At 37.8% G+C, this 23,822-nt stretch overlaps 1 protein-coding gene and 1 long non-coding RNA gene across 2 annotated transcripts in view; one reads left to right on the plus strand and one right to left on the minus strand.

Annotated features, from left to right (window-relative positions):
• The window catches only part of LOC149677054 (uncharacterized), a 76,199-nt gene that overhangs the window by 10,136 nt on the left and 42,241 nt on the right, over positions 1–23,822 (plus strand). The window contains exon 2 of the mRNA XM_089838034.1: positions 13,928–14,038. Coding sequence (XP_089694160.1) covers positions 13,928–14,038 — 111 coding nt within the window. The remainder of the gene's footprint in view (positions 1–13,927; positions 14,039–23,822) is intronic.
• LOC149677055 (uncharacterized) overlaps positions 115–23,822 on the minus strand; it is a 114,488-nt gene continuing 90,780 nt past the window's right edge. Inside the window, exon 3 of the long non-coding RNA XR_016366566.1 lies at positions 115–355. This is a non-coding gene — a long non-coding RNA (uncharacterized LOC149677055). The remainder of the gene's footprint in view (positions 356–23,822) is intronic.

Consider the following 23,822-nt stretch of genomic DNA (forward strand, 5'->3'; position numbering starts at 1 on the left):
GTGTGGCACCAGAAAGTTTAATTTAGCCAGTATTTCACTTAATGAGATTTGATTATTTATCAATTTGTGAAGAAATTTTAAATCTGTTATATCAAACAACAATTCTATGGACGGAAGGTCCAATCGACTTAGCAGCATAACATAATCATACTCAAGGTCGCGCATGAAGAATGTATGAGCGCAAGAAATAAATTTACGCTGTACAGCCTCTATGCGCTTCCGCAAATATTGGCTACATCCACACCAAGCCAATGAGCCATAAACAAGTCGCGATCGAACGAGACTAATGTAAAGCATTTTAAAGTGCTTTAACGATTTGAGAGGCCGACAAATTTTCATGGCCACTCCTAAAGTCCTGCGGCAGCGATAATAAAAATAAATAAATAAATTATAATAATAAATAGATAAATAAATAAATAAATAAATAAATAAATAAATAAAATAAATAATAATAAAAATAATAAACATAAAAAATACAACAAACCTTTTCTTTATAATAAATAAAAACACATTTTTTTTAACTAAAAATTCAGCATAGAAAATTAAGTTTTTATATCAATGCCATCCTCTCCCATTAAAAAATAAAATAATCGAAGGAAAAAATTCGTAAAAACAAATTTCGAATCCGTGTCCATCCGATAAAATCTAATATTGGTCCCCCCTATTGAAAATCGCACTTCGACAATACGTACGTATACCCAATAACTTTTAAATAAAACTCATAGAGCCGTAAAAAAATGAAGAATATAAGCACCTTAATTCCAAGTGCATTGTAATATATATAAGTTACGCCTGATTTGCAATCGGCAAATTCATTCAAAAAAAAAATACAGTAGTGCCATTTAATAAAATGTGAGATTTTTCTTTTTCGATAAGGGGGTATACGCCGCGTGACGTATTTATATATTGATGATGTCACGGTTGCCATGGCAACAATATTGCTACAGGAAATCGGAAAAGATCTTAAAGAAAATATATATATACTGTGTAACGAATAACTTATGGGAAGTTAACAATGCTGAAATGAAGTGTTTATAAATGGCAGCGGATTCGGTCGCTCACGCGTTAAATATTTGATTAATGACAAAATAATAGGCTATGGAAGATTTGGGAAGATTCCCCCCCCCCGCCATTGACGTGTTTTGGTCACATGACCGATTTGATATTCTTTTCAATTTAATTCTATACAAAATATATACATTTTTTACCAACTAAAATACATTGTTTGAAATATTCTTCATTTTTTGGCGCTAGAAAATCGCGCGCGCTTTAAAATTTGTTTTCAAATTAGGCTTAACTTTTAAGATCTTTCAAGTTTAGGCACCAAAAAGAAAAAAAGAATTCCCGCGCTTTTTCAATTTTGATTCCAAATTAGGCTTAACTCGTTTGTACAAGTAATGTTCTTGTGAAACTAAAACCAAGGCTTATATTATAAACTTGACAAAATAAAACTAAATATCAATCAATTACTGTTTGATGCACCCAACATGGATACTCTTTTTTAAAACGTATAAAACATCTTTATCAGTTATACGCAATCGCGATGGTAATACGAATAAATCAGTTCAATTCGATCCGATACTGGTATCGATCGTGCTTTGAATTCTTAAACGGGACCCATGAATAAGCAAACCACGTGTAAAACAATCATTTTTTAGGGAAGGGGGAAAGGTTCGATAGAGAAAACCTTGAGAAACAAAATATATATATATATATGCTAAGCCTTGGTCGTACGTATCGATGCAGCAGTGCTACCAGTGATCGGAAATCATCAATTAGATTTGTCCCCTCGATAATCGAATGATTCTTTTATACATATATCGCTTTTCCTTGTTCCACGTTCATTCGACGTTTCGAATATTAGATACTTTGAATCAATGACATTGCGTGGTCATAAACTAGATATCGCTTCCTTATACGTTTATAGAGATTACCATCTCCGATTGGATATATCACTATTATCCCTATCGTCCTCTTTAAGATTTAGTTAGTGTTGTGGGGTATTGTACCTCGATTTGACTCTATTGTATTGAAAAGAATTTGAAAAAACACTATGAGAAGTAGCTCGTTGAGAATTCAATTCCGAATGAACTGTTTTTTGCATTGAATTTGCACGTGCTTTGTAATTCCGTTCAATTCAATTTAATTCAATGCATTTCTCTGAACAGTTCCCACATGGGATTTTGCACAATTACGAGAAACATTCGGAGTTTTTAACGAGAAAACGGTCAAATAAAACAAAAGCAATTAAAAGAAGATAAATAATAATTGGAGCTTATGCATTAGACCAATCAGTACATGAATTCGTCACGTGGTACTGTACCAATACAATTTTATACCCCAATTAACGTCGTCTGCTTACATCATTTTTAGATACGATCTTTGGAATTAAATAGAAAAAAAAGTTGTCGCTATTCTACAATTTACGCAAAATATAAATATTCGCATTACAATGCGGAAAATTTGAACAGTAAGAAAATTATCGATGAAAATTGATTGGCGATTGAAATTTCTTTCAATCCAATAGATATAAGCAATAAAACTATATATATATTAAATACTAATCAAGGAAAACATTAAATAAAACTACCATACGCGCGTAAAAATTAACGATTGAAAAATATACCTATATAAATATTTCAAAATAATATCTTATTTTCCCTATGAATAAAATTTTCATTGTTAGAAATAACGTGATTTGGAGTTTCCAATAACCTATAATAACGGTATAGGCCTACACAATTTTTCCTATAACCAATCAAATCAATGCAGCAAGTAATATTTCCTCAATAAATACACAATACCATGAATCATAAATCATAAATCATAATCTTGTCCTCGTTTAAATTACGTATAGAATGAAGTTACGCGCTAAAATCAATTTCAAATCCAACCTCAATACAATCGAATTACGTCGTTACACGTGTTTTTACCATAAGGGGTCATACACGTGAAAACCAATGAAACAATGGTGATTAAATTTATAACCAATCGGTTCTTATAGACGTGGGCTTAAAATATTTCCCAAGGGGATCTGTGTGAAACAGTTCTTTTAATTCTACACCAAGACATATCAGGGAACGTTGTTGGGAACAAACAGCAATTGCGGCAAACCTTAAACGGATTTTAGCGTGATGATTGCAAATGTTTCTGCCCATGCGACTCTACGGAAATATCTGTGGTTGTACAGAGACAGAGATAGGGGGGAGTTCATGGTTATATTTAACCATTTTTAATCATTGGGTTTATAGTTATATAGTTCTTTTTAATGTTATTCCACCCACAATGCCAACACCCGTTTTGATGACGCAAATGCAGGCTACCGATTAATTGATCTTTTCCTTTTGGGACGGTTTCTTTCTGCTAAGAGACAACAAGTTTCTCATGAGATAAGTTATAACTATGTAACGAACTAACACCGGTTAGGCCTAGGTCTTTGGTTGAATGTTATAAGGTCAATGGGGAAATGAGTGCATGACACTTTGAACCTTTTGTATAATTTAATTTGAAGTCTAATGACAATTTTAAAATAAAAACGTGCTGGGAAAAATCAAAGCCAAAAGCACGAGAAATTTTAAAGAAATGAAGAAAATGTTTCCTAAGCCTAAATTAAAATTTAAACCTAACAATGTCTGAACGAAAGTTCTTAAGCCTAACTTGAAAATTAAGCCTAACAATGTCTGAACCGTATTTCTTGAGCCTAAATTGAAAGTTTAGCCTAATAATGTCTTGAGCCTAAATTGAAAGTTAAGCCTAAGAATGTCTGAACCATATTTCTTGAGCCTAAATTGAAAGTTTAGCCTAATAATGTCTTGAGCCTAAATTGAAAGTTAAGCCTAAGAATGTCTGAACCATATTTCTTAAGCCTAAATTGAAAGTTAAACCTAACAATATCATTACGATATTTCTTAAGCCTAACTTGAAAGCTCAACCTAACAATTCTTGGAGTCGGTATAGTACACATACTACACAATGTACATCAAGCCTTATTTCAAAAATGGATATGAGTTACAGTCTAATCCTACGTACATATATATATTTAACGATGTGAAAAGACAATTAGGTTATAAATTTAGTCAATACTAATGTGATATAATGGACTCACAGATATGTTAAGACTCGTTACTTTATTAACTTCATTCCCCAAGATCCAAACGACATCCGATTATATTTACATTGCTAGACTAAAGGAAAGCTGCCCTTTGTCCCCGCGTGATCTTATCTTATCTATCAACTTGTTATGTCTATTATTATGTCTATTATATATCTATTATATAACATCCTTCCCTTTCGAAATATTGAGCAGAACGAAGTTCGATATTACATCTTGTCAAAGATGAATTAAAACTTTTACAACATTATTAAATTTTCTTATCTACATTTAAAATTAAACATTGTCTGTTAAAATCATGATTGTCTGATTCTTAATTGTCCTTCCGGTCTTTGGTTCTTTCTACATCCGGATAGCGAGCAGGGGGGTTAATGTTATTCCTGGATCTGGTCGATGTTCTTGGGAATGGTACTGGTCTCGATCTTAGAATTGGTGATGGTGCGATGTTTTGGGAGTTCGGGCGTGGTGGCGATCTATTTCCTTCTTGCGTCTGGAGTTGGTTTTGCCCTCTGCCTATCGTCGCTAATCCTGGTGTCTGCTCTTGGAGATGATCTTGGTTTGCCGCTGGGTCAGGAGTTCGCTGCCGTTTTGTTATGGCTTGATGCTGGTGTTCTACCATTGTCTCTGTGCTTGATTGTGGTTGGTATGCATGAAGCGCGGTAGATTTTGATGCTGCAGGTGAACAATGCCGCATTGGTATGTGCTCCGGGCGTAGATGTTGCCGCGTGCGTCGAAAGATCTGGTTCTCTTCTGTCTGAATTATATAGGACTGAGGTTCCGGGGCTGCCGATATTATTGTGGCTTTACCCCACTGTCTAGGTCGGATATAATGGTACACTTTGGTGCCTGGAGTTAGGTGTAATGGAACTGGTTTTCTTGCCATACGTTGGTTTATGATCATCGTGTTTTGTCTGTCTTGTAAGGTCTCCTGAATGTGCTTAGTTGGGAAATGTGGTCGTAAGGTTGCAGTTGAAGTGGTGAGTGGTGTTCGGATTCTTCTCCCCATAAGCATCTCAGCCGGTGACGGCAATTGTCCAATTGGTGTCGCTCGGTATTCCATTATCGTGTGTTGAGGGTCTTTTCCTTCTTGAATGGCTTTAATTAGCATATTTTTAATGGTTTGTATGGTTCTTTCGACCATGCCGTTTGATTGTGGGTAATGGGGGCTGGATGTGGTATGCTTTACACCCCATTGTTCGAGAAAATGTCGGAAATTACAGGAGTTATATGGCGGACCGTTATCTGATATCAATACTTGTGGCGCTCCATGGCGGGCAAAGTGAGGATTGAGGAAGTTAATTACGGCGTCGGCGTTTGTGGATTTTAGTTCTTGTAGTTCGACGAACTTTGAGAAATAGTCTACCAAAATTATCATCTTTTTGTCCTCTATTTGAAAAAGATCGGTCGCTAACACTTCCCAAGGTCGTTGTGGAATCTGATGTGGATGCAACGGTAATGGTACGTTTGCGCGTTCCCGTTTTTGGCAAGTTTCACAGCGTTTTATGTAGTCTGTTATTTCTTGGGTCATCTGAGGCCAAAAAACGTGCAGGCGAGCTTTAGCAAGGCAGGCTGTAATGCCTTGGTGCGCCGCGTGGATCTCTTGTAAAACGCTGGCGCGCAGACTAGTCGGGATGTATAGTCGCTCTCCTCGATATATCAGTCCTTCGCTTTCGTGCATTTCCTCTTGTATTCCCCAAAATGGTTTTAATGATTCATGCAACTTATTGATCGCTGTCGGCCATCCTTGTCGTATGTATAACATTAACGTTTGTGCTATGGTGTCTGTCGCAATCGCATTTCGATGTTTAGATATCTTGTTCTCAGGTAGGGCGGTTTGCGTTGCGTGGACCATGACGCATGGCCCTTCTAAGTATGGCGTGTTGATATCCTTCTCCTGGCGTGGGGCCCGGGACAAGGTGTCTGCGACATACAATTGGGCTCCAGGTACGTAAACAACCTTTAAGTTGTACCGTGACAGCTTGAGAACGAGACGTTGGAGGCGCGGAGATAACATGTGAAGCGGTTTTTGTACCACGGCGACCAATGGACGATGATCGGTTTCTATTGTAAATTTGGTTCCCACGATGTAGTAATGAAATCGTTCGCACGCGTACAAGATGCCAAGAAGTTCTCTTTCAATTGGGGCATAATTTTGCTGCGTTGTTGTAAAGGAAGTTGAGGCGTATTCTACTGGTCTGTTTTCTTGCATAAGGACGGCGCCGACTCCAATTTTGCTGCTGTCTACTGATATCGTCGAGGGAGTTTTTGGATTAAAGAAGGCTAGAACAGGCGCGGTGGTGATTAATTGTTTCAGGCTATGAAAGGTATCATCAGCATTTGCATCCCACGAGAAGGAGACTCCCTTCTTTAGCAGGGCGCGCAAAGGTGCTGCCTCGGTTGAGTGTTGGGGAACAAACTTAGCGAGGAAGTTTACCATCCCCAGGAAACGTTGCAGCGCAGTTCTTTCCGTTGGCGGTGGAATTGCCTGAATTGCCTGGATTTTTGACGGTGCTATACCAAGGCCAATTGGTGTGATGGTGAGGCCTAGGTAAGTAATCTTCTGGACAGCAAGTTGCATTTTAGTCGAGCTGAACGTAAGTCCGTTTTGTCGTGCCCGTTCTAGGACTGTGACCAAGGTCCGGTTGTGTGCGCTTGTTTTCGTCGCTATCAGGAAATCATCAGTTGAAATATGCGTCGTCGGAAATTGTGACGGAGGGTAAATTGAATGCATGATTCGTTGGAAAATTGATGATGATGTACATATGCCCAAGGCTAATCGTACGAAACGAAATCGACCAAAGGGGGTAGCAAATGTACAGAGAAATGAACTTTCCTCGTCAAGTTCAACTTGCCAGAAAGCGCTTTGCGCATCCAACACCGTGAATATTTCCGCACCATGTAGGTTAGAGAAAATTTCCTGTGCTGTTGGTGTCGGGTACGGTTCCAATCTTATTGCGTCATTGAGTTTCCGTGGATCCAAGCATATACGGACAGGAATCGGCTTGTGTTCTTGGCGAACGACCACCATTGGATGGACCCAGTCCGTAGGTTCGGTAACCGGTACTATGATCCCAAGGGACTGCAGTCGCGATAATTCTTGGGCGACTTGGTCTTGTAGGGCACATGGTATTTGGCGTGGAGCGCTTATCGATGGTGTAGCGTTGGGTTTGAGATGGATTTTATATTTACCAGGGAGTTTCCCTATCCGATCGAAAATGTCCTGGTACATGTTTATAATCTCTCCTGGTGTCATTTCATCGATTTTATGTGGAGGCGGCATTGGTTCCGGTATGGTTACTTTTTCTTGCGGCGGACGATTGATAATGATGGACGATGTCGTGTTTCTGGTTGGCTCTCGCTGTATTGAGTCTGTTACTTTTCCTATCGGGTGTTGGTGCTGTAGAGTGGTGGTGGACCTTGCCGGCTGTGAGTTTTTGCGCGGTTTCATGTTGCGTTGAATGAGACCCAGTTCGACAGTTGCTCTTGCACCGAGGATGGGGACAGTCTTGTGGGGAGTGATGTAGAAACATTGGTCCGATCCGGTTACGAAGGACGCGCATCTGACGTAAATTACTCCGATGATGTCGACGAAATGACCCGAGTAGGTGCGTACGGTGTATGGCGGGATGTGGAGTTTCGGTTTTATTGGAAATTTATCATAAATGCCAGAGTGAATTATGTTTACTTGGGACCCGGTATCGAGTTTCATTTGGACTGGAAAATTTGCAAAGTATATAGTTTCGATCCATTCGTCTCTTTCTGCTGGCAGCGCTGTCATATCGTGGCAAAATAAGGTCAATTCGTTGCAATATCTCTGGGACAGGCTGGAATCATCTGTTTCGCCGAATTCGTCCTGTATGTAATCTTCCGCGCCGTAGGGTGTGTGATTTAGCTGTTGGTTTCTGGACCAGTCAGGCTCATCATTGTATGCTGTTGTTTCGTGCACATTTTGCGCGCGACAGTGAGAGGCCCAGTGTCCTGATCGTGAGCATTGGTAACACTGTGAGTTTGTCGCTGGGCAGCGGTCTTGACGGGGGTGGGGAGTCCCGCAGTTCTGGCAAACATGCTGGTTTTGTCGGTACGTTGTACTTCGTTGCTGTCGGTGGTATGGATGTTGATTATGTGGCGTTGTGACCGGAAGTCGGTTGTTTGTCTCCGCACGTGGCGTATTGCGGCGCCTATTGTGTGCGCGGTAGTTATTTCCACTGTTTGGTCGCTGTTGATGTCCATAACGTTGTTGTGGGCGACCTTGATGCATGGCGTCCAATGCAGCCGGTGTTTGATCTTTTTCTGCTGAGAGGGTTATGGTTGTTGCGTGTTGCGCTGCGGCTTCGTTCGCTTGGCATTTTGCTATTGCGAGATCCAAAGTCAGGTGGCGTTCGGCCAATAATTCTTTTCGCAGGTCTTCTTTGCGGATGCCGCACACGATTTGCGTGCATACGAGAGATGAGGACAAGGCTCCAAATTCACACTGGCGGGCTTTCGTTTTGAGATCCGTGAGGTATGCATCGAAAGGTTGATGTTGACCTTGCTTAGTGGTGAAAAAGGTGTACCGAGAGGCTATGAGATTCTTGTACGGTTCATAGTATGTGTCGAACGCGTCATAAATCCGCTCTAGTGTTAGCGCTGGTGGAGTCGGGATTGTCAGAGTGTCGTACACACGTCTTCCGGCCGGGCCGAGAATGTGCAGAAATATTGCGATTTGGACATCGGGATCTTCTGTGGCTAGTTTGGCGGCTAAGGCGTATATTTTAAAACTATTCTTGTATTCGGTCCAAGCTACGGAAGGGTTCACGGAACCGGGGTTGAAGGTATCCGGGCTTTTGAATGTGGTGGATGTCATTCTATCCGCACTTATACACACGGCGCGACTGGAGTATGGGCGTTAGTAATACGAGCGAGAAGACTAAATCGGCGCGTATAAGAACAAAGGTTCGCGTACTTCTGACACCATAATGTGATATAATGGACTCACAGATATGTTAAGACTCGTTACTTTATTAACTTCATTCCCCAAGATCCAAACGACATCCGATTATATTTACATTGCTAGACTAAAGGAAAGCTGCCCTTTGTCCCCGCGTGATCTTATCTTATCTATCAACTTGTTATGTCTATTATTATGTCTATTATATATCTATTATATAACAAATACAAGGCTTAACTACTTTAGAATGAAGGTACGTAAGCCTTGGCGTGGCGTCATGCTTGTAACGTATACCTAGGTTAGGTTCATTTAAGGTCCCATGGGTTCGCTTAATACAAAGTTCTTTGTTGATAGAGATACTTGGTGGAATTTGTTATTATAAATGCACCGCGTTATACCAGGAATCCATATAGATTACCTGAGAACTTATCTTAAGATATGACCTCATACTTTGCTTGCCAATATGGTGGTGAATTTCATGACTCATGAGGGAATCCACCAGGAATAGAATGAGAAAACTGTTAACATAAGATCATAGAAAACCTAATAATACTTTTGAAAGTTCTCCGTTCCTAAATGGGTTCTTGCTATCTAAGTTTTTAATTCCAATGCGAAAAGTCATTAAGAATATGTTTTGATCCTTTTTTTGCGTTGATTAAACATTAATCGGACTAGATAATTAACTTTTGGTGGCGATACAGAGTTATTTTTCTGAGAAAACTGAATAATAATTCATTTTATATACATAAATGCAAAGGCTTAACTACATTAATGATTAGTATTCTAAAACCCGCAGAGTTTTGCTTTTGCCTTCCGCATGCACCTAATGCAATATCAGTTCTTTGGTATTGTGTTGTTTATTTATTAAAAAGTCAGTTGGTATAGACTATACTCCATTAATCCCAACGTTATTTATGAGTAACATTCGTAATTAGTACGTGACTATTGTACAGAAGGCTTCATTAGCGCTAATTAATAAATTTGGGACTAATTTTGAGTTACATTTATTGTAGTCAATATTATCGAACTAGATGAGTTCATACTTCCTTTTATGCTAGCTTTATAAGTAATGTTTTCATATACTAATTTAAAGACCGACTTCCATCGAAAAGAGTTCTAGCGAACTGAAAACCGAGCATCGAGACTAACATGGAGTATAGAGACCGTGCCGATTTTCGAATCCCCGCTGGGGTAAAAGATGGAAGGGTTCTAGCTAACTGAAAGCCGTGCAATGTCAGGGCTCCCAGAGTACCTATAATACCTATAAATAACTATAATTCTGAGATGGTCCTATAAAAACCTATAATTCGTAAATTTATCCTATAATACCTATATTTTAGATATGCTGGTTTAAAAACACTGAGAAACTTCAAAAACAATCCAAAATTTTTAATTTTTTTCAAAATTTTAGCGAGATTACGTTTGACCAGACACAAAAAGACGCAAGGTTTTAAGTTATGTATTCAAGAAGGCGATTTAAACGCTCTAGTTTAGTTATTTAAAATTGACAGTTGGGCCTAAACATGTCAGGGAAAATCGTAATAAAAGTCCGACAAAACCTGAAAAAGTCAGGGAATTTGAATCTGAAAATTTCGTGGAAACCCTGAATTAGTCCAAAGTAAAAAAGTACCTGACATTTAAAATAATTAAAAAAATTTAAGGTAGTTATCTATAAAAAATTTCATGCATGGTAAATAGTTTAGTTGCTACACTATTAACTACTAGTCCCAAGTAAATTAAATAATGATCATATTTTTATAAATATGTTTAAAAGTAGTCTACTCTCGAATATATAATATACTTCCTGTAAAACTCCAATAATTCGTAATTTTAAACGAATAAAATTTACATAACATAAGTTTGAACCTATAAATTGATGATTTTTGGACCTATAAATATCCTATAATTTTAGCCTTTTAGACCTATAATACCTATTATTTTTTGTGCACTAAGCGCTGGGAGCCCTGCAATGTGGTTCTAGCGAACTGAAGATGAACAATAGAAATCCTTTTAAATTTATTTCCTCTCGAATTTTTGCTTTCCCCTGAAGGAAATTTTCTATTGCGTATCTTCAGTTCGCTATAGAACCACATTGCACGGCTTCAGTTAGCTACAAACCATCCATCTTTTACCCCAGCAGGGATTCGAAAATCGGCACGGTAGCTTCATTGTTAGTCTCGATGCTCGGTTTTCAGTTAGCTAGAACCCTTTTCGCTGGAAGTCGGCCTTTAAATTTCAATTACAAAATAGGCTTAAAAATTTATTAAAATTACCACATCCAAGTTAAATAAAGAATATTTAAATTAAAAAAAAAAAAGAATCAACAAATATTTAACGACCGAAGAGACCTTGTCAAAAATTTTAAATAAACAATAATGAGGGCCTAGGTATCTCGCAAAGCAACGTGTAATTTGAACACGATTAAATTTCCATCATATCATTAAAGTTAAAACCATATAAAACATTTATTTATATATTATAATAAATTCGACTGGCCATTCCAAGTACAAATTATATATTTGACGCTTTATTTTCCCTATTCCGAATCAAAACCATCAATTAAATAAATGTAAATTTATTTCGATTAAATGGTTTACCCGGCTTATTTGAATAGTTGTTAATTAAACTCTAATCTAAACGCGTGTAGTTTTTCCTGGTTGGTGTTTTCGCATAACTGCACGAGGATAGAAAATTTAAAATATTATATAAGATAGCTATTTAAGAATTATTAATAACCCTAAATAGGTTGGTATAATAAAATTGAAATTAATATAAAAAACATTTAACCTTAACTAAAATGGGAAAAACACTTAAGTGCTCTTAATGTCTATCCATGTCGCGGTAATGATTACACATTTAAATGTCCCTGTAAATAAAATTCATTAAAATAACTTGGCACCGATGAGCTATAATTATTCTGAGATATACTTTTAATGTACACATTGATTACGGGTGAAATTTTATCATATTGGTAATGGTGTGTTTTTATTTATAAAAATATAGGTTAATATATCTGATCTATAACTGGTTTTAATGCTCAGTGTTGTCTAAATCAGTTTCTTAAATTAAATTTAAGTGGTCATCCTTAAAATACTCTGGATAATTTTAACTTAAATGAAAACAGTGTCCCTTTGGTCACACAAAATGGAGGTAGAAGTTATACATTTTTGACTCAAAATCGTACACCTAAAGAAGTTGAACACAACATACCCCTTAATTTATGAATGCAGACCTTTTAGAAACACCTTTCATAATACAGAACACTGCATGATACAGTCAAATAAGTGGGACCAGAAGTGAGATGAGACTAGAAGTACTGAGCTAACCAAATTCTTCACTCGGCGAAAGTGAATATTCTTGATAACACAAGAACGGTCGGCCCTCTAGTAGCGGTTTCTGAATTTTCCCTCCAAAACGTGAGACGCTCGTGGTGGTAGACGGCCGAACTACATTCAAGGAGCCGCGTCCGTGTTCGGCCGCTTTAGGTTGAAGGGAAGGGGGTAGGAAATGTTTTTGAACTCGACCTATTCTTTTCTCTGCTAGTGTAGGCGCGATGGAAGCAGTGGCATAAAATCCTCAAATTTGTTCACTAGTGCCAGGATGTACTTATCAATGCTAGAGCCCTTCACTTCTAGTCTCAGCTAACTTCTGATGGGACCAACCACTCACGTTCGTTGCACACCAATTACAGGTTAGATTACTGCATTCAAAAATTATAATTACTAGGTATATACGTTTGGTAATTAGACTGATTACGTCGCTCCAGCTCGCTTTCGAAAAAAAATTACACCGAAAATACTTTTATTTCGCTGCATGCATGTTAACAATGATTTAAATAAAAGTTTAACCCTGGCAATTAATGAAAGTTCAAGGAATCTTAATTCAATTCGTAACTAAACTCGGTCGCGATGGTTTTTTCCCATGATTTCTGTAGTCACCTTTAAGCGGTTTAAAGATCATCTTTGTTTCCTTTCCTTTAACGGTATTATAAAAAGTCTCCCGTGAGAAGCGACATTAGCTGTAAAGTTTTCCTCAAGGACTTTAAAAAATCTGGGTTTAATTTATAATTTCTTATTCCTCTAACGGTTTATCTAATAAGCACCTTTCGCGTCACACAAATTAAAAACCATTAAGGGGTAAAAAAAATATTAAAATGTTGCCCGCGGAAATATTATTGTCTCATTATATCATTTCTCCATGAATTTTCATAATTTTATATTTTCAATAATAAATTAATTTCCACATTTCAATATTCTGGAATGAAAAGAAAAAAGAACACTAAATTCTAAATAAAAACACCAAATTGTCACTTGTATGCAATAATATATACAGGGTGTTTGTGATAAGTCTACATACATAAATTATGGGGTTTGTTGTTCTTTGGGAAATCAATTTTGAGTCGAAAATGTAGTAACTTCTATCACCATTTGTTTGCCATAAAGGACACTGTTTTCGAGTTAAGATTTCAAGAGTGTTCTAGGGATGACCCCCTTAGTTAAATTAGAAATAATTGTCTTAAGGGGTCATCAGTAAAACACTATGAACAATCTTAATCTAATTAACAATCCTAAAATCCTCAATTATAAACTATTAGCTTCTTACTACGTCGACCGCAGAATTTTTACCAAGCACAATGTACAATGCACCAAGAATAGAATTAAGAAATTCTCTTTTCAAGTTGCTAAGGTGATACGGTACGGTAGTTAAAACCATTTAATCACTGAATGACAACCGAGAACTGAGAACTAAGAAATTTCTCCATATAAACCAATCCATACAGAAAAGAAAAAAAAAACCAACCCAAAAATATTGCATTTCATTAGAAAGAACCATTTCATTAAATTCTGCGTTTTTCTCTTCCCCCCCCCCTCTTTTTCCGTACCCAACAGTTAGTTCGAACTGCCATAGTCATCAAGGTTTGCAAGGGCAGGTAAGAACAGCGGCGGCAGCGTTCCAACAAGTTGCGCCGACGAGACCCACAACCTCGCATCTCTTACTGGATTATAAAAAAACGTCTTGGTTTGGACCAAGGCCGAAAAAAAACAAACGATATGTGTGAGGTTTATCATTTGACTGAAGTTTCAGATATTGCGATTTTTTTAAATTATTTTTATTCCTTTAATCCTTAATCAATATTTAATTCAATCAACTGATTTTACTGTTAATCGATCTATTCCCTCTAAATTAATTTAAAAAATTACATATCTACGCTTTTTCAAGAATAATTCCATTTTCCGAAAACATTTTATCATGAAATTAATTATTTTGAAGGGAGTACGTGTTGAGAGATCAATATTGAATATTTGAAATATTATACTAAGTGTCTAAAAAGAGCAAACGAACTTTGATGTAACTCGAAAGTAAAATGGTAATATTTAATAGTAGACGCATATACAGTTGACGCGAATTTATACATTTAACTTCGAATATCGAAATGCTACATTTCTTTGTCGCGATCCCAATGGCAGCATCGCCCCTGTGTTTTAGTTCCTCTGTATGTAATTTCCAAAACGGTGTAAACACTAACAAATGTACACCGCCTAACTGATCGGTCCTTCGACGAAAGCGAGTGTCAAGCTATAATCATAATAACTTATGTATTTTTTATAGTGTTAGGTTATTAAGGTTAGGTCTGGAAAGTCATGTACCGTTTACTAATGTGAAAAGGTTTCGACCCTTATGGTAATATGGGCTGAGTGTGTTACGACGGCTCATATGAGATGACTCATACACTGGAATTATATTGGTAAATAGAGGAAGAGGGGAGGTCGGAGTTGAGTGTAACTTCGCACAACTGGTTAGGTACGATGTGCTGAACCATATTATTTCCACAGGAAATGAATATAACAAACCATTGGTACTGAGACGTATTTCTATTTATGTAATCTTTACCCTTACCTTTGGTTATATTTATACCGATATCATATTTTTCCAGTGCATAAAAGGAGAGCTACCTACTAAAAGAAAGCACAGAGTACCAAGGTTGTTGCTTCGTCTTAAGTAGACGACATTAGTTAATAAATAATTTTGAGCAAAATAAATTCTTTATCATATTTTCTGGAACATCAGTCTTGTCAGCAACTTACAACAGATTTAAAACATTTTAGTGCAAACTTGAAAATTTGTCAAGCCAGCCTTAATTAAAACTATGTCCGTCAAGGTGCTTACAAGTTAGTGAGTATCGACACGATATCCCTTCAAAATAATTAATTTCATGATAAAATGTTTTCGGAAAATGGAATTATTCTTGAAAAAGCGTAGATATGTAATTTTTTAAATTAATTTAGAGGGAATAGATCGATTAACAGTAAAATCAGTTGATTGAATTAAATATTGATTAAGGATTAAAGGAATAAAAATAATTTAAAAAAATCGCAATATCTGAAACTTCAGTCAAATGATAAACCTCACACATATCGTTTGTTTTTTTTCGGCCTTGGTCCAAACCAAGACGTTTTTTTATAATATCTGTCCCTTCAGTCTTAATGTAATTAAAATTTGAATAATTTTATGTTTTTTGTACCGCCATACACTAGGGGTTGGTACATTTCTAATAGCTTAAGGATGTACTTGAGTATCGTTAATTACGTTTAACTTATATCTAATAACATAGATTCTGATAAGCATATTATGTTGTACTTATTTATGAAGTAAGTTAAAAAAAGACAGTATTTGAAACGTAGAATATAAATGTTTATTTGTTTTATACTCTCTATACATTTATCATTGAGAATTTTTGAGGAAGTGCTTGAGTATCGTTAATTACATTTATCTTATATCTAATAAGAGATTCCGATAAGCATATTATGTTGTACTTATTTATGAAGTAAGTTAAAAAATGACAGTATTTGAAACGTAGAATATAAATGTTTATTTGTTTTATACACTCTATATATTTATCATTGAGAATTTTTGAGGAAGTACTTAAGTATCGTTAATTACATTTAACTTATATCTAATAACAGATTCCGATAAGCATATTATGTTGTACTTATTTATGAAGTAAGTTAAAAAAAGACAGTATTTGAAACGTAGAATATAAATGTTTATTTGTTTTATACTCTCTATACATTTATGATTGAGAATTTTTGAGGAAATACATCATGAGTAGAAGAGTTAGAAGATGATGTCTATATATTTTAAACCGTCCAAAAGCTTTAAGAGAGGGGAAAAGGAGAAGCGGTTTAAGGGAAAGAGGGTCGTATAGGCCCTTGCTTCGAAGATTTTCTTTTTAACGGATATGAGGAAGTATGGCCGTGAACACGTGTGATCCACGTTGCATCACAGGCAAAGGAAAAATACACCGGCCCCCACCCTTTTTTCACCGGAATACTAGAGGTTATTTCAGTAGAACAAAATTGATGGAATCAGGGATAACGAGAGATCGCAAACTAGTGATGTGGCTTAATTTTGAGCTAGATCCCCTTGTTTTGTTTGGCAGCATTATAGAATGGATTGTTGTTAGATTTAATTGCCGCTGGTGGTTTTGCGAAATTTAAAAATGAGAGAGTTCTTCGTTTGCGGGGAATATATAGCAATAGACGCCAGGGAATTACTTTCTTGGAAGTTTGTGGATAATTTCTAAATAACTATAACTATTTCCTATAAATTGGAAGAACTTCAAAATCGCTGGAATTTAACTCTTAATCGTAAAGTTATATCATTTGATTTTGATTAGTTTTGTAGAACTCTCAAACCATGAAATTATAATAAAGTTTCTACTTTTCATTTGAAATGAGATTTTGATTGATAATTTATTTCTGTACTTTTCGCTTATTTTTCATCAATTTCTTCCTAGTTTTTTCCCCCTACAATTTCTTCCTAGTTTTTTCCCCCTACAATTTCTTCCTAATTTTTTTCCCCTACAATTTGTTCCTAGGTTTTTCCCATTATAATTTCCTCCTATTTTTTCCCCTCCAATTTCCTCCTATATTTTCCCCCTACGATTTCCTCCTAGTTTTTCCCCCCTACAATTTCTTCCTGATTTTTTACCCACAATTTCTTCCTATTTTTTTTACCCACAATTTCTTCCAAGTTTTTCCCTGCAATTTAATTTTTTGTCGCTTACATTTTACACCAATATCGCCGTATATTTCAAGGGCAAATTTCCTATGTTTCCTTAATTTACCATTTTTTAGTGATCACCCTTAACAACGCTAGTTTGGCTGGGTTCTCTTTAAAAAGGGGAGACTTTCTCCAGAAGGATGATTGAGACATCAGTCAAGTTACTGACGAATCTGTCACGCTTGGTGATTGTTGTATCACTAACCTCGTACCAGCTGTTATCTTTTCGAACAAAATTCAGATAATGACCTTGGTTTAAAGATGAACCTTTATGAATGATCACGCCCCTAGTTTTGTAAACGCTTTGGTTTAAAACCACTTTCTGATTTTCGAATCCCGATATTTTGGTTAAAATCTTAATAGGGTGACCATTTACTATAGTATCTCTTGGAAACCACAGAAATATGTACTTACTGGCAGAAATCAATACATCACGTTCATTAATTTCTCTGTGTTTACAAGTTCCGCATGCCATCATTGCTGGTCTCATCCTTTCGATTAATAGTTTCCAATCAATTTTAGCGAGGTTTGGCAAAGGAAGAGTGAAGATGCAGCTTTGGATAATGTTCCCAGAACTTTTTTCAAGGTGACAGTTAGGGCATTTGGTAACGTTTTGCGACTTTGTCCATAATAGTTCTTGAAGAGCGTTAGAGTCACAAGTTTCCATTTCTGCGCAAAGTTTTGGCAAGAGAACCCATAAGAATTCACTAGCATCTTGTTGTTGTTTGTGGGTAAAAGGCAGACCAACAGCCGTTCGCAAATTGAAACCATCGTCGAAGGAGCTCGTATTTGAATTTTCAACATGCTCAATAGTGTTACGAAGGCAAGTCAAAATAGGCTTATCGCTCAATGATCCTTTATGCCCTTTAACCATGTTTCTTAATTCCGGAATCAGTAAGAGCAATTGCAAAACGCTATTTGCGTAGCACGTTACTCCATCTCCATTTTCAAATCCTTTCAAGGGAAAAATGTCTACACTCTGAAGACCTAGTCTAATCTTTTTATTTGGTCTTTCTTTTGCCGTTTCATCAAATCGCTCTCCTTCACCTTCTAAAATACTCTTCGACGTTGGCCTTTTTGTACCTCTCTTTGCTTCCGACCCCACTATTTCTATAAGTGGAAGATCAGGTCTGTGTTTTTGACGAAGTCTGTTATACTCCGCAATGGCTCGTCCATCTGCCATAATTTTATTCGGGTCTAACTGCAAGAGATGGAGACCGGCCAAGGAAGTCACTCGCGATAAAGCAACGTAGGCCATGCCGGTTCCAAATAAACTTGTTCCCAAATCCATAATTGCGCATTTTAAACTCATTCCCTGGCTTTTGTGAATAGTAATGGCGTATGCCAAAATTAAGGGGAACTGCGTTCGTTTCACGTATAAATTGGTCATTAGCAAGAACTTGACGCTCATTTTCTCGACTAAAAAGTCGGGCTTATTGTTCTCGTCGCTTGCTTCCCGATCAACTCGGATTCGGATACCAGTGATGTTGCCACTGTCGTTCTTTTGGAATCCCGTTATAACGGCCATAGTGCCGTTAATAACACCTTCTTCGAAATTGATGTTTCTCCTAACCATTACTCGAGCTCCAACGCAGAGATACAGCTTGCTCTCTAGACCTCCAGTTTTAGACGGCTCATTGTCTAACATTTTGAGTCTCCTGACAATGTTTTTGGTAATTTTTTTGTCGTAATCAACGAGTTTGTCTTCGCATTCAACGCATTCAACTTTCTGTCGGCTTTCTTCGAGCATTTTTATGTTAAATTTATCGCACATGGCCAACTTCGGCATCAAACAGATTGGATGAAATCCTTCTTTAACCAGCTTAACGTAAAGATTCATAGCCACCTCAATTTTGTTCCCTCCCGGAACTAGTCTACTTTCTAAGGTTGAAACGTCATCTTTCGTAACAGTTCCGATTCTAATTCGGTTAAGTAGGTCGCCATAAACTCGGTCGTCGGCCTGTCGTACGTTTTGCGTTAGTTCATCGTATTGGAAATACTTCCAAAGATCAGTGCCTCCAATGCTATTAAATCTTAGTCTCGCTTCCTGGGAAGTGACTTTTAAAAACGCGGGATTACCCTGTACAGGCGGCAATTGGAAGAAATCTCCAAAAACGAGAATGCAAACGACACCGCCGAAAGGCTTGTTCATTTCCCAAAATTCATTTAGCCTCAAATGAACGTAAGTTAGTAAGACCGAAGACACCATAGAGATCTCATCGACTATCAAGAGTTTCAAATTTCCCAGAGTTTGTTTCATAATGGAAATATTTTCAGAATTGAGGGAATGGTATTCCGCGGTACGCCCATGTTCTACTGGCAACATAAGTAATCTATGCAACGTTACGCCGTTGACATTTAGAGCAGCCAAGCCCGTGGGAGCGGCGATCGCGACGCTACCGGCATTTTTAAAGTGGCGTCTAACGGCGTTGGCGATAGTGGCAATAAGAAAGGACTTTCCAGTGCCACCCGGACCAGACACAAAATGGCAAAAATTTTCATTTTGCCCTCCCTCTTGGGTGAAGTGATCCATGACTTTGTCGTACACCCTTTTTTGATCAGTGTTGAGTAACGCAACTTGGTCTAGTGCCATGCCCTCGTAATCAATTTCCATAGCGGCTTCGACATCGTGCATCGCATTTTCCGTTTCAACGACGATTTCTTTCCCTTGAAGGGCATTTTCATCGTCATAGCTTTCTGCATCAGAAATAGTTGAAGTCTCTTTAGCTTTTTCGGAGGCTTTGCGCTTCTTTTCAACTTCTTTGGAAACCGAAAATTTCTCATGGTATTCTCTCATGGGTTTTAGCGTCGTTAATGCGCTTTTGAAAGCTTCAGCGTAGGTTGCAAATTCGCCCAATAACTCAGTTTCGTTTCTCCATGGTTTGAACAGAATAAGTAGAGAGTGGCAGTACTTTTCTGGTTCCTCTATTGGGTCGTGAACGTAATGTTCGATTATGTAGGGCTTAATCCTCTTTCTCATCAAACCGAGATTATTTTTCAACTCGATTACATTTTCAGATTTTTTCGCTGCCTCCGAGTACTTGACGTAATCGTAAAACCGGCCGAACTCGCGCAAGCTTAAATCTTCCAAGCTATCGGGTCTGTTGGGATACTTATCGTCCACAAACCCTGGTTGGCAAATGTCTTCGCTTTCAGGATCAATTTCCCTCAAGCGCGCAAGATCCTTGTAACATTTCAAAACTTTGGATCGGTTTTCCTTCACGTTAGTGTTAATAAATTTGGTGCTGTCAGACTTTTGAAACAATTTCTGACCCAACATCATGTCCAAGGCTTCGTAAATACCGACCGATTTATTTGTGAAAGATTTCAGTCCATAAGCGAACAGTCTTTTAGACAAGCTTTCGTGTGCCAACTCTGCGAAACACTGATCCATTTCAGCCCGATCTCCCTTTGTCACGTACGACGTGACGTATATCGCCACTTGTTCCGAGGAATCGGCGACAAACTGCAAATCCATATTGGCTTTCAATGCCAAAAGTAATGCCGGATTGTAGTCATTGATAAAAACTTCGCTCTCATTTCTGGGCAAATCATACAGGCGTTTCTGGCTTCGTTTCATTTTACGATGACGCGTAACTGATTCAGCAGAGTTCAATGTCGCAACGTTTGTAACGTTTCGAGGAAAACCGTAACGACACACTTTGAGCTCCTTATTTCCTCTCTTAACCTTTCGGTAGCAACTGCTGCAACATTTATGTGTTTGAAATTTTTTTACTAGCCGGTAAAGTTCTGGACTTTCAGCAGCTTTTGGGATTGAACACGTGACATACTTCTGGACGTATTCTAAAATAGCTATTGCCGAAGTGGAACCAATCACGGGAGCTTCCTCGGCCCACAACAAGCAATGGTAATGGGCTAAGCCGCGAGATTGGTACTCGACGCGCACAAAATGATGCGCTATCGGTCCAAGAACCGGATTCTCTTTACAAAGCACAAAGTTGTTTAGGAGTGATTTCACTTTGTTGTGAAAATGTAAACTGACGCTAAGAGGATCTAAATTTAACAGTTCAGCCACCGACATAGATTCGATCCCTGGTACGTCAGCATTCACTCGTCGTAGGTGGTCGTGAAGTTCAATGTCATCGTATTCGGCCGGATTAAAAGTTAAAAGCCAAGTAGGGGGGCCATACTCCCTAATCATGGCCAAAACACACTTGAGAACTTTATACCAATAATCCTTGGTTCCTCGAATGTGGGCCATGAAAGTCGCTAAATTACTCTCGAGCTCCGAATCTCGAGAATCAACTTGATTCACGAAATCATTGACCGATACGTTCATGGGTTTTTTCACGCGTAGAACGTAATTCAAACTACTGTTAATGGATTTCATTTCGGCCTCTTGGTATGAATGGAACATGAACGCATAATCACGTCTAAACATTGGATTCGCGTTCAAAAGACGAGAAAGTCGGTATTCAGTTTCCGTCATTTTCCCAAACGGTCTTTCGTCGTGCTTGCCATAGCGAGCCATTGGGAACAAGTGCACGAATGACATGTATTCTAGATTTTTGTCCCAATTACTGATAGGCTCGGCTTCGACACGCTTCATTTGGTAAGAAGCCAACAAATCTTTTGACGGCTGAACATTCACCGGGTGAATTGTATAGTGATCGTACAGCTCATTCACTTCATCTTTTGAGAGTTTTCGCAACAGTGCCTCAGGTTGAGTTAAAATTTTATAACGGTCGTCTGGCGAAAGATTTGATTCGATTACACCATCATTGATAACATCGATATCGATTTGGTGCGATTCCGCTTGCGGATTTTTTGCAACTGTACTGAAGCCGTTTGTATTGACCTCGTCGCGGTTGTTTAACAGCGCCAGAGGATCCGTTTTCGCCAATAATTCATCGGGAGTTAATGAATTTTCGTCTTCAGTAGTTCCGTTAATCTCTTCGGTGCCATAAATGTAATCCTCATTGATAAGAGTAATATCAATGTCTTTGTACAATGGATTAATTTTTTTCAGTTTAGCGACGGCCTTTTTCAAAGCATCAAGGCGAACAATTTTTTGCCAAATCTTTTTGTCACTAGTGGGCAAACCATTAACCAAGACGTGCAATTCGTGATCTTTAGGCAGTGCTGCTGGTATCATATCCAAATTTTTTTGGACTGGAATTGGCAAATATATGATTCTACCTTTCAAAGCTTTCACCGCGCCAAACTGCATGTTGGAATTAGTTTTAGTACCTAACCGGACAACAGTGTGAAATGCCTTCACAAGCTGAATTAAGGCCTTTTCAAACATGTTCAAACTCGTGACTTCGGTCGGAGGAACGTCAACCCCCAAACCGTTGAGGAAACATCTAATTGGAACCTTTCCCTTTTGCAACTCTTTAGAACAATAAGGGCATAAAAGCATGTCCATTTCTCTGAACTCTGGATTTTTCAACAGTAAACCAGCTCTTAAAATGAGAAAGGCGTGGTTGTCAAAAACTGAAGTGCATGCTAGTTTTTCCACGGTCCTCAAATCAGAATTTTTCAATAATCTAGCGCAACAATCGCAAGATGTGTCGTGAAATTCATTCGTATCACGCTCAGCTCTAGCAAATTGTTTAGCGTAGAAAGCCAAGATTTCACCCTCATCGAGACAAGGCCTTATATCGTTCTCACCGCCTTTCGTCGCCTCATTTTCGGCATTTGACATTTTTAATCCACGTGCCTCCACAACTTTACTAATTTTGGGTATAACATTTTGAAGAGATTCGTAATCACCATGCTCAATCTCATCGGTCAATGTTGAAAAAGCGTTAAGCAACGCTCTAACGGAGTAGATTTTACTCAAAATAGTTCTAATTGTAGAGTAATGCGGAGCCAGTTCTCTGAAGGCTCTCAAGTAACTCTCGCATTCCTCGCTTTCAGAGCAATAAGAGAAATGACCAAGGTACGGCAAAACTTTTACTTCAAAATCTGAATCGTCCAATGGCATTTTGACAATGGATTTCTGGCAAAACTTATTTTTGTAGGAGCAAATGTCAAAATCAGAGCCAAAAAGTTTATTTAGGTCGCTATCACTGGCCTTTGCCGCCTGGTTAATGAAAGCTATGACTTTAAAAATAGCCCGCTCTCTAACGTTGCAAATGTCGCTGCATTCCCAATACGAAGCTTTTTCTTTGGTTTCGATAAACCCAGATTCGTTAATTACGATATTCGCTTTGGGATTTTTTTCCTCTGACACGTTTTCTACGGCATTGAATAGATTCGTGACAACCCCTAAATCATTAACTTGCAAGCAGCGTTCAATGCCTTTGTTCAGCCTTTTCCGGTCAATAAAATTACCACTTTCATCAACCCATAATTCATTAACCTTTTCGCCGATACGAGAGCTTTCTCTTAACACTTTTATTAATAGACCATTTTCGTCGAACTGCAAAATTTTTTCAAAACGCGTTTCGTGGTCCTCGTTTTTTAAAATTCTGCCATCATTCCCCAAAGTAAAATATGTTGTCTGGTGATAAAAAGCTTCTTCCAGACTACTGTGAAGCCTTTTTCCTCCAATGACTTTGATAAAATTGTCACTATCCACCAATCCAATTTCTTGCACTTTCTTCGCGAAACTTTTGAAATCTTCAATAAGTAACGAGCGCCTTGCATGGTAGGCCGAATATATTCGCCTTTTTAAATAGAATGTTTTTCCAGATAGCAACTGGCATAGGAGTTTGTGGGATGCAAATTTGGAACTTTGCTTTTTACGTGAAT

Source organism: Phalangium opilio, unplaced genomic scaffold, assembly GCF_054372755.1.
Source record: "Phalangium opilio isolate 3A_F unplaced genomic scaffold, DU_Popi_V2 ptg000045l_1, whole genome shotgun sequence".
NCBI classification, from domain to species: Eukaryota; Metazoa; Arthropoda; class Arachnida; order Opiliones; family Phalangiidae; genus Phalangium; species Phalangium opilio.